An 18,816-nucleotide genomic window follows, 5' to 3' on the forward strand; every position below is an offset into this window, starting at 1 on the left:
AATGTAAAAATGCACCATTTTAAATAATTAAAGGAATTAATGGTGTATTTGTGACATGAAAACTCACACCCAAAAAAGACTTTTTTACCCTCTCCGCCGTCGAAACTTCTGTGAACAAGAAGCCCAAATAGCAAAATCAAAATCAAAATCAAAATATAGGACCCAATCGAAAATCATCAGACAATCCTACATAGATGGCTGAATTTTCTTAAATGTACTGTATAGATAGATAGATAGATATACCCACGTATATGTATAATAACACGTAAGAGAGCTTGGTTGCGGTGGTGTGGTTGATTGATCACTCGTATCGATTCATTTGCTCGGCGGAGGTTAGAAATTCCGGTGAAGAATGTCGTTCTCGTTCTTCAAGCCGTTGAGGCCCAAAACCCCGGCGGAGCTCGTGAAAGCCGTTAAAGAGAGCCTCATGGCTCTCGATTCCAAGACCATCGCCGAAATTAAAGCGCGCGAAAAGGTTTTTCATTTTTTATGCGTACTGAGAATATAGTTTGCAAATGTTGGTATCTAATTGGCAATTTATACTGTTTTAAATAATCTCTGTGAAATTCTTTCTATTTATGTTTGGTTGAAGATGAAATGCTGAAATTCCCAAATATTCTTTTGATTGTGATGATGTAGCTTTAGATGATAATTTGTGTGTTTTTAATCGTCATTATTTAGTGAGCTATAAGGAAAGATAATGATTTTTTAGTGTAACATAGGTGTCAATGTGGATGGTGTGATTCTTCTGAGGGGAATAAATTTGCAAATGCATTAGGGCCTAGTTCTTGCCAGAATCAAGCAAAGATTAGAGAAAGGAAAGCAATTTGCTTGCACAGAACAATTCTATATTTCTGTATTTCTATTGATTGCTTATTCACAATGGCTAAAGGTGTGTATGCATATGATATTCTTAATCTTACTAGTTTAAGAAACTTAAACCAGGAGAAGGAATCAACCTAATCTAGGAAAGTCAAGCAACCTAAACTATTCCTAATCATTGCAGGAAAGTGGAATAGATTCCTTCTATTATCTTAAATTTTTCCAACTTGCTAAATCTTGATGAACTGATGAAAACCTAAGAGTCAAAGCCACTGAATCAGAGTGTCAAAAGCAGGTGCCTGAAGCCTTCTTGAGTTCCTCGTGCAAAAATAATTTTGCTGTGGTCACATAAAGATCTGAACCATGTTCCATTCATTGATGCAGTTTGGTTCTAGATCCTACTAGGTTACATTAGAGGACCAGGGAAAAGATGCACTACATACTGAAAAGTGATAAAAAGACATGGAGATGGGAATAATACACATACAGTCACACACAAACACACATATACTGACTGAGGCAACAAAAAGGCTACTAGTGAAAAGAACATAGGAGGTGTTAGAGAAGCTACTTTAATTAGTTACTTATAAAACTGAATATTCGTACTATTTTATACCTTAGGGTATACCACTCTAGATAACAATGTCCCCCATTTTAGGAATCCTGAGTTATTGTTGGACTTTAGAATTCTCCTTTGGTACTGTTAACTTTGATCAGCATATATTAGGCTACACTTGCTGGAACCATAGTTTCATAGCTAAGTGTCCTTTTACTTAATCATCCAACTTCAAGTTGGTGACAATCAGAGATATATTTGGGCTGAGCCAAAAATTTCAAAGTTTCAACTTTCCTTGAGTCAAAAAGTGTTGGTTGAGCCCAGAAAGTGAAGCTCAAGGTCAGCTCAATCCATAAAACTAGCGGCTCAAGCTTGGCTTGAGGTATGGTGGAACCAAGAACCCACCAGTTAAAACACCATTTGAAAAAATAAAATTGAAACCTTTGATGAAGAATACTTAGAAATGAACCTGAATTGCTCTTCCTGAGAGAGGATTAAATAAGCTAAGGAGAAACTGCAATGCGTACCATTCAGCTATTCACTGATTCATCTCTAACCAAATGGAAATCAATGGTTTCAAAATATTATATCCACACAATATTTTAAAATATTAGATCCAAATCAATGAATCCAAAACAAAACAATGACATTATTCCATTGATTTACTGAGAGAAACAACCCTATTTGTGAATCAAGAGCGTAAATCATGGAAGAAATGGTTAAAAGGTGTTCTGAATTTATGATATATTAGATCCAAATCAAATGAATCCAAAACAAAACAGAAACCAATTAAAGAAAGGTTAGTGATAGAAGAAAGTTATGACCACAAAAGAAAGAAAGGAAATTGATCTGGATAAAGGAAGTTGGATTGCTGTGTAAAGGTGGAGAAAGAAAGGGAGGTAGAAAGTGGCTATTAAAGAGGCACTAGGATTATAACATAACAGAAGAGGGTTTGTAAGTCTATAACTAAGGATAAAAATAAATAAATGAAAAAGATGCTTGTTAAGCTTAGCCAAGCTTTGACCGAGTCTATCTGGAGTAGCTCACAAGCTCTATCATATCATATTATCTGCATTCGTAGTGATGGTAGTAGAATCTTTCTGATTTTGTTAAAAGGAAGAAAGTTTAACCATTGGACCTGTAGAAGACTGATTTGTCGAGGACTGTGAAAGGAGCTGTTGGAACCTCTATTTTAAGCTGTTTTCTCATATATTTTTAATATTGTAGTTACTTAAGAAATTCAAGGTCAAAACATGTATATTTTATAATGTACAAATTGTAGTTTAGAATCTATAGCACTTACACTTTTTGTTACAAGTGTTTTGATTCAAAAACATGTAAATGAACTTTTGTCTATATTATTTCAGATAAAGATTTGGTTTTCTTGCATGCCATGTGATGGCTTCTCTCATGACTAGATATGGTTTTTTCTTTGTAGATAGTTTAGTTGGGTACCTTTATCTTTTGTGGGCAGACCATTAGCTCTTCATTTAACTTAATGATACATAATTGGATTATTCAGATACACATTTATAGGATAATTGCATTATATTTAAATTCCTCAATCCAATATTTCTGGTGCTGGTTCAAATGACTTGCCAATTTATGGTAAGGTTGTTATACTTGAGTTAGTCTAAAGTAACTTCAATATAGTTATTTACATGTGAATAACATATATTATTTTATCCCTGTTTCAATCTTTATTTTATTTTATTTTATTTCTTTAAGTAAACATATATTTTATGCTGAACTTTTTGCACTCAGTTCTATTTTGCATGCTCCTTTACTAAGTAGAGTATACTGTTTTATTAGAAAAAATATTTGTCAAAAGTTCCAATCTTGAAAGTAGCAAGTAGACCACATTAATCAATGAAGGGAGTAATGAACCACCATAGCCACCTTGAGATTAGGAGACATGTAAATGCATTTATAAGTTGAATGTTGCATTTTAAATTCTTGCAATGATATTGATTCTGAAGAATGCAGCATATCTATTCTGGCTTAACAGTTCTTCTCATTAGAAAAGTTCACTATTGTGGGCATTCAAATTCAGCTTGTTTTGATATAGGCATTGGAAGAAGCTGAGAAAAATATTATGTCAATGAAAGTTATGCTTTTAGGAGATGGAGAGTCTGAGCCAAACCCAGATCAAGTTTCACAGCTGACAATTGAAGTTTGTAATGAAGATGCTATTGCTCTTTTCTTTCACCAATTACCTATACTGGGATGGGAAGTAAGTTACAGTTCCTTTTAATGGGAAGTAAAGTTTTTCAGAAGAAAATTTACCCTGTACAGTCTTCAGTTAATGCACCTTGCCAATAATTGTCATATTCTTTGCTTAGGCAAGAAAGAATTTAGTTCATTGCTGGTCCATAATGTTGAAACAAAAAGTTGATGACTCATTATGTTGTGTGAGATACATGGAAAACCACTTGGAGTTGCTAGACTTCCTTGTTGTTTGGTAAGCACTTCTGCTTTTATAGTTATTGTTTCCCTTTCCCTTTTTTGTTTTATTGGGGCTGGTGAGTTAGCACGTATGGTAGATAATTGAAGTTTTTGTATATTATTTCCTTTGTGTGCGATTGAGATTTATAGCATGCTACCCTTTTTTCCCATTCTTCCTCTCCTCTCCTCATTTTAAAGTGTGAGAGCAATATACTGCACTTTTTACCCCTCTCCAAAATCCGAATTATTTGTTACTAATAAAGAATTGAGAGGGAGTGGTGTCCATCTGTTTTACTATATCTCAAGGGGATTTCCGGATTTGAAAAGAGGGGGTTCCAAACAAATGTAATTTTAATGGTACGGTATAAGATTTCTATGATGATTATTAAAGCAAAGAATGAAAAGAAAATTTGAATTTTCGATCATTCATTCTTTCATTGTAATTATTGTAGAGTACGGAGTACCTTCTTTTTCTTTTTTAACAAAGGCAGGGAGGAAGTGAGATGGGGATAGCTTTTAGTTTTTTTATTATTATTATTATTATTATTATTATTATTATTTTAATAGTATCATTGAGGAAGTGAAGATAATCATGACCTAAACTGCAGATTAAATTACTGCATAGCATTTTCTACATTATCTACAACTGGGAGTGATGGTATCTCAAGGGATTGTTGGAGGTGAGGGGTGTCATTTCAAACAAATTTTTCGTGAGGCAGAGGATCAGGACCAAAACATTAATTTAGGGTCATGCTAGGCAAAGAAGATTCTAATGGCGTTGGTAATGATGTGACCAGACCACCGAAAGAGACTTGGACAAGAAAACCTGATTAAGATGATTCTAGGGTAGGTTTGCACTAAGGTTTTGAACATGGTGAGATTAGATTCCCAATACAATCACTGGAATAGGATAAAAAAAATAATGGATGCTATCACTACTGTTTTGGTTGGAAAACTAGGGTTTCTAATAAAAAAATATTTTGGTAGAGTAGGGTTTTCTTCAACCTTCTATAATACCAAGTAATAAAAGTAGAGAAAGGGAAAACACACTAATATTGAAAAGAGAAGGTTATATGAAAGCCTAAGTTCTAACTACATCATTATATATATATATTTTTTGAAAACAACTACTTCATTATATAGTAGTATGTGCAATGTATTTATGGTGACATGGGCTAAAAATGGGTCTATACAAACTAGGGTTGAGTTAGGGTTCTCAATATTTTAACACATTTCAAACACATGTTTTAATAGTACATTATTAAAATTTCTATGATGAGGACTAAAGCAAAGAATGGGAAATGAACTTTTGGGTTATCAGTCATTCCCTCATTTAGTGGTGTAGTTATTATTGGAGGGTACCTATTTAATTTTTTTTTTAATAATGGCAGTAAGGAAGTAAAGATTTTGCTTGACCTTAAAATTAAGATTAAATTGCTATACTGCATTATTTATCACTACTTCACTAGGTGATCTCTTATATTCTATTATCCCTAATTCAAATTAAAGTTACACTACATTCAACATATCATTAGAACATGGAAAGCAATATGATCAGCATGTGCCTAATAATTTTGTTCTACCCCACTTTCTTCTCTTCTGTTTATTTCTATTTCTATATTGGGATTCCTTATCATTTTCATTCACTTTATTGGACATCTTTAGATGCTTATATTTCAGAATTTTGTTGAATAGCTTTGATTCTTATGCTCTACCTATTTTTTGGTTCATAAACAGCTATGATAATAAGGAAATTGCTTTGCATTGTGGAAATATGCTTCGGGAATGCATCAAAGTGCCCAGTCTTGCAAAGTATGAGATTCTTAAACCTTTCATGATTCTGAATGATCTTGTTGTACATAAAAGTGACACCCCACCAGAAGTTTTAAAGCTGCGAAGTGTAATAGAAAAGATTATTTGCTTTGCACACTTCCATGGTTTTATTTGAGCAACTTTTTAGTTTCACACACACGCGTGCTTTTTATTTAGTTATTGTTTATCCTGATGCTTTATCATCATGGTTTTGACAAATTTTGAGGTGAAGAAAATTGTCGGCTGTCTGTTTTTTTGCTTTTCAGTCATCAGTAGCAACTGTTTTCCCCTATTTTTGCATTCACATATCTACTACCAGCTACACTACTTGAATCCATGTTAAACTAGCAAGGACTTTTTTTTTGTTTATTTTTTTAGATGCCAGTTTTATGTAAAAGCTATCACTGTCTATGGCATTTTAGGGCCTGTTTAGTAATTGGAGAATTCTCTACTTTTCTGGAAAAAAATTGAAAACAGATTTTCTTTTCAAAATCAACTGTTTTCCCAATTAGAAAATAGAAAATGGAAAATACATAACATTCTTCGTTTTGTTAATACTCCCTCAGTCCCGAAATGCTTGTCCACTTTGCTTTTTACACGGATTTTAAGAAAACAATGAAAAGATACATCACTTTCCCATTTTAACCTTGCTCCAAGCCTCCTCTGAAAGAAATATACGGAGTATGATATAAAACCACCAACTTCTATTCCATCTCAGTGTATTTATTGTTCTCCATTTCTTAAGAATTCAAAGCTACAAACACTTGCCTCATCTCTTTCATATTCATCCCTCCAAAATATTCAGATTAGTAGATTTTTTATTTTTATTTTTTGAAATAGATTCTTAGATTGAGGTTTGCATTTCAACATCTATAACATTTTAGACCTAAAATCAATTCAAATTATGTAAAGTTTAAGAAATCAAATTGAAATGCTTACCAGTGAATAATTCCAACAACTAACAATGCAAATTTGACCATCGAAATGGAGGCATAAATTAGAGAACAACAGTGAAACTATCTCACTATGCTCCCACTTTTTTCTGATCAGCGGATTATGAGTTTCTAATAGAAAGAAAATGGGGAGAAAATAATTTGTGTTGAAGATGGAAGTGAAGAAGAAAGGAGCACAGTACTGTAAAAGGGATTTGGGTTTGTTTGAAGAAGAAAGGACATTGCGGTACAAATGAAATGAAGACTTTTTAAAAGTGATGTGACATGCTCATTTATCTAGATAACCCAAAATTATATTTTATTGGAGTAAAAATTTGAAATTCAGGGGTAGTTTAGGAAAAGTAGAAAGATAATAGTGTTTATTTTAGGAAAGTGGACATTATTTTGGGACGGATGAAAAAGGAAAGTAAGACAGGTAAAATGGGACGGAGGGAGTATTTGTTTTCTACTTCATGAGGAAGACCTTTCCTTCTTCTGGTACTACCGAGCAGGATATGTTTAAAATACTTTCTCTATGAGTATATGTAAATGTTTTTTTATTTTTTACAACAATCTTGCATCTTTCTTTAGGTACATCTTGGAGTCTCCTTGCTTCGAATTGTTCTTCAAGTTTGTAGAGCTGCCTAACTTTGATATAGCTTCTGATGCATTTTCTACCTTTAAGGTCATATTCCTAGATTAATGATATGTATAAATGCGTAATTAACTTTTTTTCTTCATTTCTTAAAGCTACTGCTTAAGATATGCTTGAATTTTCCCAGGATTTACTCACTAAACATGCATCTGCAGTGTCAGAGTTCCTGACTGCTCACTATGACGAGGTGTGTTAGATCTTTCTTAGCATAAAAGTCAAAGAATATGTCCTTTTAGGTAATAGTTTGAGTATGATCACATTGCATGGTGCAGACAGTGAAAGTACCTCATCATCACTATTATTTTATTCTCTGTGCATTCCTCTGATCACATTGCATTGGGGTTGTTATTCCAGTTCTTTGAGCATTATGAAAAACTCCTGATGTCTTCCAACTATGTGACAAGGAGGCAGTCGCTGAAGGTTAGTCTTTCTGAAATAATGCAGCTGTATTTTTTCGTTCCTGTTTTCTCTAAAGAAATTGATTCATGTCTTATGGCTTTCAGCTTCTGTCAGAATTTCTATTAGAATCTCCCAATTCTCATATAATGAAGCGTTATATTGCTGAAGTTCGCCATTTGAAAGTCATGATGACATTGTTGAAGGTATTTGATGCAGTCTTTCTCCTAAACAAATGTCTCGTTTCAAATTGCGATTGTTTTAGTAAACAGCAATCAGTTTAACCACACATTCCTTTGTATTGTCTACACTGTGACCTCTGAACACTGAGAGTCTGACTTTGTTGGGCTTTCTCCAGCACGGATTGATGAAAACTCAGATTCTGAGGGTGCACCACGGTGTGCTATACTATGTCTGTAGTGTTCTTGTTTTTGGGGAGAAATAGAACTCCTAAAGTCCTAATTGCTCTGTTGAATCTCTTTCCACCAAGCCTTCCTTTGTTCTCTTATAAATTTTTACTTGTGCAGGATTCAAGCAAAAATATTCAAATATCTGCTTTCCATATTTTCAAGGTGATGAGTTCTTTCCGCTCTATGCGTTTTGACTATCTGATAGTATCTTGATAAAAATAGATTTTGTGAAAGAAGATGAATGGGAAGGAGGGAACCGCTTCTTTAAGAACTTGTCTGGGAGATGGAAGTTTTGGAGTCCCAACTGAAATTTCACATTTAGAAACTGATATGAATTTAAATAACTTGAACTTTTACTACTTTCTCACCAACTTGGTTTCTAAGGATAATTTTGGGCCAAATGCAGAATTCAGATATCATCTCATAAAATTCATAACTTGGTTGCTTTCTTATGCTAGAAAGAAGCCATGACCTATTTGTTTGAATGGGTAGGTTTCAGGGAAAAGGATTGAGAGTGCCAAAAAACACACACTGCACCAATGAAAAAGAAAAAAAAGAGATTTTTGAGATTGGAGATTTATAGAAGTTCAAAATTCTTCTGAAACTCTACTGTCCTTGTAATTTGGGTTTCCTATTTGCATTATCCAAGATTTGTTCACGAATTCCAGAATGAGCTTCTGTCTCTCAGTAATTGCCTCATTTGTCATCTCTGCACCTGAAACTGATGTGTATTATTTAACTACAGTTGACTCAACTTTGTCCTTGTGCCTTTTCTAGGTGTTTGTGGCCAACCCTAACAAGCCTAAAGAAATAAAGGTGATCCTGGCCAAGAACCATGAAAGATTATTGGATTTACTTAATAGTCTCTCTACTGGGAAAGGTACGTTTCCTATACAAATGAAACATAGTTAACCCAACTCCGTTTCAGATGAAAAGCCCCTCTCATATTTCACAACACACAATTTCGAGTTCTCTGCACATGTTTCCTTGTGTTGACCTAGTGTCCACCGCAGGCGGTGAAGAAGACGAGCAATTTGAAGAAGAAAAGGAGTTGATTATTAAAGAAATAGAAAGAGTAGCTCAGTTGTCCAACCCCAGATCGTAGGTCCTATCCGATTCTTTGATGTTGAAGGAATGCCTAGTGTCAATTGTGTGTCATATATAATATGTACAACAGAGTTTTGTGTGCAGTTGTATTTTTTATGGACAACAAAATTCATGTATAGTCCAAAGATTGTCAAATGTTTGACTGTGATTTTTTAAAATTAAAATCTTAAAACAATGTGAGTGATGCCAGTCTATTATGCCGTAGTGAATTTTATGCACATTGCCTCCTTTTTCATTTTTATCTCTGTTGCGTCAATGAAATGCTGAAAGAAAGGAAATAAAAAAACATTTGTTTTCTTAAATTTAAAATAATTTTCATGATAGTATGGCTCTGTTTGGCACACAGCAAATTATTGTGTGGATAATAATAAAAAGTACATTTTTAATATACTAAATGTACATTATTTGTGTACTGAATGTATATTATATAATATAATGTACATTTAGTACACAAACAATGTATATCTTCCGAATACAATGTACATTTTTAATATATTAAAAGTACATTATTTTTATACTGAATTTACATTATTTGATAGTATGGTCTACACAGTTGTGTAGACCATGGTTCATATTATCATATAATAATGATTGGTTTCACACACTTAACTTAAAATTGAAAAGCTAGTAGCTAATCAATCATTATTGCATGGACCATGATCCACACAACCATAAATAAAAAGTATATTTTTTATATACTAAAAGTACATTATTTTTATACATAAAGTACATTATTTTAGAGTACATTATTTTTGTACTGAAAGTACATTATTTTATAATACTATAAAATAATGTACCTTCAGTAAAAAAAATAATGTACATTCAATACAAAAATAATGTACTTTATATTCATGGTCCATACAGCTATATGGACCATGGTCCACACAATAATTTGCCGTAGCCAATAAGCTAATTAATTTAAATTAAAGTGATTGGTAAAATTAATTGTTGAATGGGTCACACTTGTGTGAGACTGTCTCACGGGTTCTTATCCGTTAGAAGGGTCAGGTCGAGTCGGGTCAATATGAAATTTTAATACTTATACTAAAAAATATAATAATAATTAGAGTGATTTCCATTTTTGGCCCTATTGTTATTATGGCATTGCCAATTTTAGTCCACCACATTAATTTCTGCCACATTTTAGCCAGTGTTTTTGTCATTGCCAAACAGAGGGGTATTGTTGTCCTTTCATTATCCGGTCTTCTACTTAACCATTTGTGCTGACTTCCTTACGCATTTTCATCCTGCTAGAGACCTAAATCTCATCTTCCTTCTTCTTCCTATCATTACCAGATGCAAGTTCTCTTCTCGTCCATGAAGATTTGAGATCCAATGGACAGATACAAAGGAGAAAGCTCTAATTCTTCAAGGTTTTCGACTAGAATGAGGCAGTGCTACGTTTATGGGGAATGAATTTCAATTCAAAAATGCGAATGCGGACAAGAAATGGGTTTGAAGACATCATGGACAAATGAGAATCTAGGGCGTAGATATTGGCAAGATGTAAGGTTTGTAATTTTTATAATTTTTTTGAATGGGTTAGTTTGCAATCGTTTTTTTTCAGCTTGCACTGCCAGGCTGGGAATAATTGTAGTTTTTTTGTTGTCAATTTCGCAATTTTCAGGCTGATTCATGTGGGTTTGTGAGGTGGTATGATTCCCCCGATAGGCCCTAGGTCAAAGAGGATAATACCCGAGTTGTTGAAGAGACTTAACAAAACTGAAGAAGAAAATGCAATGTTAAAGGCCAAGTTGAGAAGTGGTTGTTATTGTAATGTTATGGAAGAAGTGAAGGATAAGCATTGGAGTAGAAAATGTACATCCATGATGGTTGTTGTAGTTGTTATTGTATTGGTAATTAGTTTTTTTTTTTTTTTTTTTTGTTGTTGTTGTTGTTGTTGTAGGGAGCAATGAGAGCTTTGGCAAGAATATGCCTATGCTCCCATAAGGTGAAAGCACTGTGTTTATTTGGTTGGAAATGGTTATGTTGAATGCAAGTTGTAGTCTTATTTTGTGAACAATTATGTTTAATGTGCCAATGCAAGTTGTAGTCTTATGTTGGAAATGGTTGTGTCTAATGTGCCTACTACACAAGTAGTGTAGTGTTATAACAAATGCCTTGCCAACCAAAATTGGAACCAAACAAAACTGGAAATCAAAACTGAAACTGGTTGGGCAGTAACATAGTAAATGTCCTGACAAACATAACAAATCCACTGCCTATCAAAACTGGAACAAAACAAAACTAAAACTAGAACCAACCATTAAACTTCATTATGAACTAAATTCATTACCAACAAAATACATTAACATGGTTATGTTCACTACTAACCAACTAAATGATCACTAATAACAGTAGCAAAACATTAAACGATCAACTGTTTTAGTTGATTAACAGTATCAAAATACCAACACTAATACATTAACATTTGATCACTACTAACCAGCTAAATGATCACTAATACCAATATTAACGGTATCAAAAGACCAAGACTAGCAAAAAGTTAAATTAATAGTCTTTGTATTTCATGCATTTCAGTCAATTTGCAGAGGTGTGTCAACAGTGTTGGTAAATCTTGACTTTAGACTACTTTTTGTGCCATATCTTCTCACAGGTTGAACATGGGTAGCCTTTGAAGCTTTGTTCACTTGTGGTCTGATTTCTGGCTGAGTGGTGTCAAGTTCCAATTCTGGTTGGGTAATTGAGATTTCTTCTTGTTGTTGAACATCCACTCCAGCATCATCTACATTGTCAAACATAGCTGCCACCTCCACTGCCTGAGTCCAAAAATCAACACCTATAGTGTCCTCTATACCAATCTCAAGTGGCACAACATGCTTAGAACCATCCCCTTGTTCTGTTGTAGGTGTTTCATTGATTTTTCTTTTCTTGGGAATAAGCTTGCCAGGTCTGGCAGTAAGCTGGGTACCAACACTCTGCTTCAGGTTCTTGCATCTTGGTTTAGGCTACATGACAAGAAAAATTAAGTAAATGGATTAAGTAAAACATAGTGTTTAAAAATTAACAGAGTCTGAGTACAACACTCTATACCTTTCTGTGGATGGTAGCAGTATCAACAACAATTTGATTGGCAGCAGTATCAACAACAGTCTGATTGACAGCAGGATTAACACCTATAGGAGTCTGAGTACCACCAGTTTGGATGGCAGCAGGGCCAACACTCTGCTTCAGGTTTCTGCATCTTGGACTAGGCTACATAACAAGAAAAATTAAGGCTATGTTTGGCAAACCTAGTTGAAAAGTAGCTGAAAACTGAAAAGCTATAAGCTCGAAGCTGAAATCTGAAGAGCTGTTATGCTTATAAGTGTTTGGTAAAATTAGCTTTTTGATAAGCTGATAAATGTAAAAAGACTAAAAAGGATATCTACATACAATTTAAATAGTTTAAATTTAAAAAGGTTTGTTTATATATTTAAAAATAAAATAGTGAAATCAATGTATTTTAATAAAATATAAAGTAAGAACATATATTTGAAAACATATAAAATAAAACAAAATGTTTATATTTATAATTCATAAGATTAATTCATACGAAAATCAATGTTCAAACAAAAATGTCAAATTGAAATTACAACTAAACATATTGAAGAAAAAAAGTTAAAAAGGTTTAGCTAAAAAGGTTTTAATTGGGAAGTGTAAATGATATCATTTCTTTAAAATAATAAGGTTAAAGATGGAAAAAAAATTAAGAAGCTACTAGCTTATTTTGAAACGCTACCTTAGGTAGCGTTAAAAAATAAGCTCTTATTTTAAACTACTAGCTTATTTTAGGAACATTACCAAACAGAGCTTATAGCTTATTAGTAGCTTAAACTAAGCTATAAGCTCCTAAATAAATCATGCCAAACAGAGTCTAAGTAAATGGATTGAGTACAACACTCTATACCTTTCTGTGGATGGCAGCAGTATCTACAACACTTTGATTGGTAGCAAGATCAACACCTATAGGAGTCTGAGTATCACCAGTATGGATGGCAGCAGGATCAACATCTCCTTGTTCAGCTATAGTTTTTGGTTTCACTTTCCTGTTTCTTGGAATAAGCTACATGACAAGAATAACAAATTGAATAAGTAATATATACACTATACAATTTCATAAATTCATTTGAATAAGTAAGCATGATATTACCTTTCTGGCTCTGGCAGCAGGATCAAGAGGGCATGTCCTTGCATTATGGCTTGCCTTGTTGCATTTCTTACAGTGTTTAACAATCAAACTACGGTTCATTGAGGTACCATCTTTGGTCATATCATGTGGGGACATCTTTCTCAATTTTTTGGGTCTGCCAGGCTTCCTTGTGTACAAAGGGGGCAGTGGTGGTTGCTTGTTAGACTTTGGCCATTCACCAGGACCAACAAGTGGATTTATTCTCCCTTCATAGGTATTCAAGTAACTATTAATGCTGTAACAACCATTTACATAATGCTGGACAACAGCACCTTTATCATGCTTAATCCATATAGCACATAGTGCATGTTTATATGGTATTCCGGTTAAGTCCCATTTCCTACAACTACAAGGCCCCCTCACTTTGAGTACCTAAACACCCTGCATCAGCCTACTCAACATATGAAATTTTCTTCATAATTGTAGGGCAAAAAGGTCCCTTCCAATTAGCAGCCTTTTGTCTATTGTCAAAGATTTTTTTCATCAATAATTTCCTAATACTTTCTAAACATGAAATTAGTGGTTGTTCCCTGGCATCTAATATCATTGCATTAAAACTTTCTGGGATATTATTCACTAGTGAATCATATTTAGAGAAAGGTGTGAAATGGGAGATTGACCATTCTGATGGGTGTTTCTCAGCTAGCCATTGATATGCTTCCACATCCAAGTTCTTGATTTCACCCATGGCATCATTGAAAGTGTTGACTGTGGTTGCCTTTGCTGCTGCCCATAACCCATCCTTCAAAGCGTTGCCTACAAATCCTGCAATCTTCATGTATCCATGGAGATGCCTCACACAAAATCTGTGTGTGGCATATGGTAACACATATTCAAAAGTTGGTAAAAGGCCCTTTTGTTTATCTACCAAACAACTACAATAAATTAGAACATTTACAAGAACATTCTGTTAGAATTCAGTATGATTAAATTAGAAAAACAAAGTCACCTGATATAAATGTCAGTTGTTGTTCATCTTCCCTTGAGATTTCTAGGTCACTCCTAATTAATTCCAAGAACTAGCTCCATGACTCCTTAGTTTTTCCTTCTACAATTGCATATGCTAGTGGGAAGATGATGTCATTCCCATCAACTCCCACAACAGTCAAAAGTTGTCCTCCAAACTTGCTCTTTAAATGGCAACCATCAACTCCAATTATTTTCCTACAAAACTTATAGCCATGTTTGCAAGCATCCCAACAGAAATACATCCTAAGGAACCTAGGTTTTCCTTCATACATCAAATCAGAAAGCTTCACTCTGCATGTAGTATTGGGGTTTGTTTTTTCAATCTCAAGGCAATAGTCCCAAATCTTGTTAAAGAATTCAATGGCCTCTCCTTCAATAACTGCCTTTACTTTTTTCATAGCCCGATAAGCTTGTCTACTACTAATTTCACATCTATCATCAACCTTCACTTTGTCCCTAAACTCTGCAGTTGTCCAGTTGCTATCGTGTCCAACCTCTTTTACCCATCTCTTAGCAATTCTAGTTGACTTCATCATGGAGTTCTGAAACACCTAACCACATCCTACATGTTCTCCATTATAGGTAACAATTCTCCAGGACATGGCATTGTTTACTTTTCAAATATTAATCTTGAAAGGGCAACCATCTTGTTTACATCTTACACACATCCTACACTTGTTATTCCTAGTAAACTTCAAGTCCTTCTCATTATTCAATGCATAATTATGGACAGCTTCTTTAAACTCACCCTTTGTTGCAAATGTTAGTCCAACACAAAACTTAGGAGTTTTCATCTCACTCCTTGCCCTAAACACTGGGAATTTAAACTGTTGATCTTCATCACTATCTTTCCCACTGTCTTCATCAGAAAAATCAACTCCTTCATTCATAGTCTTAGTCCCATTTCCAGCCCCATTCCCAGGCAGTATTCCACTCTCATTCACAGTCCTATTTCTTTCATTCACAGACCCAGCCCCAACCCTTATAACTCTCTCACCACTATCAACATCAACACTTTCTCCTATCCCTGCAAACTCTATATTTGGATCTACATGTCCCTCAAAGTCTAAGTCATCATTTCCCTCACTCTGATCATCACTGTACTCAAATTCATCATAATCAGCATCATCTTCTGACTGAAACTCCCCTTCACCCTCACCTTGCCCCTCACCCTCACCTACCACCCAAACCACAATCTGTTTGGGAAATTATCCAATGTCACAAATTGCCTAACAATCACTATCTGTCACTAATTCAAATAAAACCCCAATACTAGTTGGCGTGAAGTATTTAAAGTTTTCTAACATGTTATACCCTAATTCCTCAACTGTTTCCCTAAAAGTAATCATGCCCCACAAGTCAATATCCAAATTATAACAGTTAGTTGCCCCTCCAACATATTCTATTTCATTCCTTTTAAAGCAACCACCATGCCTTAACTTCAAAGTAAAGGTATCTGTTTAAATGCATACATAAACACAACAAAGACAATCACTTTAAATGCATACAGAACTCAAAATAAATACATACAACAATCCTTAATTTTCTAATCTAATCTAACAAATTTTAATATATTCTAACAAATAATAAAGTAATATGTATGGGTAAAGAAATATGCGGTACACACAGTCTAGGAAAAGGGAAATTTTTTGTAAAGCATAAAGTTAAACATCTACCAGCATGTGGTCCCCGGAATATGTATTTATATTCCCAGAATTTCAAAAACAGAGTGGGCACCACACAACTCATGCATGTTCAACAATCATTAGACAAACAAGGACAATAACACATATATAAATAGCCCACCCAGCCCCAACACTTTTTTCACTCTATAAACACACAAAACTCAGAACACATTCATACTAAAACAAAACAAAAATCGACATTTACCTAGGTTTGATGTGTCAGCTTCTATATCCGAATCCATCGTCGTTCCTCCCTCCGTGCGTGCTGGTACTTTCGAATTTGATAGAAGTTGGCCTTCAATTTCTTCACTCTTGGTCGGATTTTGGTGGGATTCTGATCGTATTCGAGGGTTAGGGGATTAGGTTTTATGATAGTGGGTATTAACTTTACTTTTTTATTTTATTTTCCTTAGACAATTAGAAGACTGGAGGCTGAGGTATATTAACTTTACTTTTTTATTTTCCTTAGTCAATTAGAAGACTGGTTCATGAAAGGACAACAATACCCCTCTATTTGACGGCAAACTCACGAAAATAGTAACGGTGGACCAAAAGTGGCAATGGCATAAAAACACTGGCTAAAATGTGGCAGAAATTAATGTGGTGGACTAAAATTGGAAAATGCCATAATAACAATAGGACCAAAAATGGAATCACTCTAATAATTATGAATAAAGTGTTTGTTACTTACAAGGAAGATGTAATATTTTTTAGGACAAATGTAATACTTTTACATTTTGATGTAAAAGTATTACATTTTTTCATAAAAAATATTACAATTCATAAAAAAATTACATTTTTCATAAAAATATTACATTTTCCCTTTATAAGTAATGTTGGCAAGTGTTTGTTATAAGGGAAAATGTAAAACTTTTGAGAAAAAAATGTAAAACTTTTAATCAAAATGTAAAACTATTACAATTTTTTTTCAAAAGTATTATACTTTCTCATATAAGTAATAAATATTTTATTCCTTATTTGTATTACATTTTTCAGTATAAGTATTACATTTGATTTTGACTTGACCCTATCACGGACAAGGATTTGTGAGACGATCTCACACAAATTTTTGCCTTGTTGAATTAGTTTATAAGTGTAAAAAATAAATAAAAGGATAAACTAAGATATTATAATTTTGATTAATGAAGGATAGATGATGTTATTTTTGTAAATTATTAAATATAGAAACATGAGGAAAAAGTTAAAAAGCTAGGAGCTTATTTTGAAGCGCTACTTAGAATAGCGTTTCAAAATAAGCTATTAGCTATTATTTTAAAATCTTATATTTTAAACTATTTTTATGCCAAGGACCTTGTGGTCTAGTGACATTAAGTTGCTCCCTTATATGGGAGGTTGTGGGTTCAAGCCTCAGTAAAGGCTTCTAAAATAATATTTCATAAACAGAACCTACGTATAGAATTTGAAAAAAAGTAAAATATTTTCAAGTTCCAATGTCGTCAATTAGAAGTGAGTAGTGAGCATAACCTGACCTATCGAAAAATTCTGTTTGACCCGAGATATGAATTTTATATGTGGTGTGGATATTGATCTGAAATGATGGAAATAGGTAAATAGCCATGTTAAATGCAGGTTACCTTATTCGAGTTGGTGTTGCTTTTTTGTCCTGATCCATCCAAAATATAATACGAGTATATTAGGCAGAAGAGTCAAATAAGCCTATCTATTATTCACAAGTGTTCCATTAACCAATCATTATTGTGTGGACCATACTATCAAATAATGTACATTCAGTATAAAAATAATGTACTTTTAGTATATTAAAAATGTACATTGTATTAAGGAGATGTACATTATTTGTGTACTGAATGTACAATATAATGTACATTTAGTACACAAATAATGTACATTTAGTATATTAAAAATATACTTTTGTTATGGTTCACACAATAATTTGCCTCAATCAACCGATTGGTCTAAAATAAGATCCAATTTGATACACAAACTTCCTAAAGTTCTTGCATTTACCATTTTTTCAGGTTCCATTAGGTTTGATGACATGCTGTCTGGTTAAGCTGACGCGGTTGGCAAAATATTTTTTTTTTAAACATGGCGTCCAGTAAAATTTTATTTTGTTTGAAAATAACCCACAAACCCCCCCCCCCCCAAAAGAAAAAAAACTAAAACAGCCTCAAAAGTCCAAATTGTGTTCTAAATACGTAAAAAACATGAGCTTGAATTGAAGAATTGCTTCCCCTCCATCAATACTCTGAGCAAAGCAAGTCGAAGAAGAAGATAAGGGAAGCAAGGAGTGATCTGTGTGTAATCTCTTTCTCTCCATAGTCACATTTTTCAATTTCTATTTTATGCTCCATTTCTCTAGTCTCCCGATTTTCCAGTTTTGGATTCTAGTGCCTCTAGCTTATTATGGACATGTTTCAAATTCTATATCGATGTTCCTTACTGTCAATATGACAAGGAGTTAAGTCTTTAAACATCACTGACTAATGAAAATCCTTATTTGTTACTTCCAATGTGGCCATGAAGTAATTGGTTTTCTTATCAATGTTATAAAATTGCCTCTAAAAATTAACAAAAATGCATTACAATAAAAAAAATTTCAATGCTTTTTTTTGAGTACTACTTTCTCAACGTACTGAAGCACAAAGAGTCAACAACTACCTCCACTGAGGCTTGAACCTACTCCCCTCCATGTGGGAGTGTAAATCGGGTGCCACTAGACCACAAGGTCTTTGACAATTTCAATGCATTTAAACACTAACAAAAATAAAACAACATAGCTTTGCATTAAAAAGTTAGTTAATGTTATAAAAGTGCATTAAAAAGCCATACTTTTTAACTAGATGAAAGTTTGTA

At 33.7% G+C, this 18,816-nt stretch overlaps 1 protein-coding gene across 1 annotated transcript; it reads left to right on the plus strand.

Moving 5' to 3' along the window:
• Positions 1-143: 143 nt before the first annotated feature.
• LOC116000574 (calcium-binding protein 39) lies at positions 144-9,353 on the plus strand. The gene is made up of 11 exons (XM_031240626.1): positions 144-475; positions 3,447-3,611; positions 3,721-3,839; positions 5,561-5,635; positions 7,159-7,252; positions 7,350-7,409; positions 7,577-7,642; positions 7,726-7,824; positions 8,146-8,190; positions 8,806-8,908; positions 9,042-9,353. The coding sequence occupies exons 1-11, from the start codon at positions 353-355 to the stop codon at positions 9,131-9,133; spliced, it is 1,041 nt and encodes a 346-aa protein (XP_031096486.1). The 5' UTR covers positions 144-352; the 3' UTR covers positions 9,134-9,353.
• The last annotated feature ends 9,463 nt before the right edge of the window (positions 9,354-18,816 follow it).

The sequence above is a fragment of the Ipomoea triloba genome, chromosome 1 (assembly GCF_003576645.1).
Source record: "Ipomoea triloba cultivar NCNSP0323 chromosome 1, ASM357664v1".
Taxonomy (NCBI): domain Eukaryota; kingdom Viridiplantae; phylum Streptophyta; class Magnoliopsida; order Solanales; family Convolvulaceae; genus Ipomoea; species Ipomoea triloba.

What these genes read in the sequence shown, in the direction of transcription:
- LOC116000574 (XM_031240626.1), top strand. Translation starts at nt 353, where the DNA reads ATGTCGTTCTCGTTCTTCAAGCCGTTGAGGCCCAAAACCCCGGCGGAG. An exon ending in CAAGGAGGCAGTCGCTGAAG is followed by an intron (nt 7,643 to 7,725) that starts GTTAGTCTTTCT and finishes TATGGCTTTCAG; the next exon opens with CTTCTGTCAGAATTTCTATT. An exon ending in TCATGATGACATTGTTGAAG is followed by an intron (nt 7,825 to 8,145) that starts GTATTTGATGCA and finishes TTACTTGTGCAG; the next exon opens with GATTCAAGCAAAAATATTCA.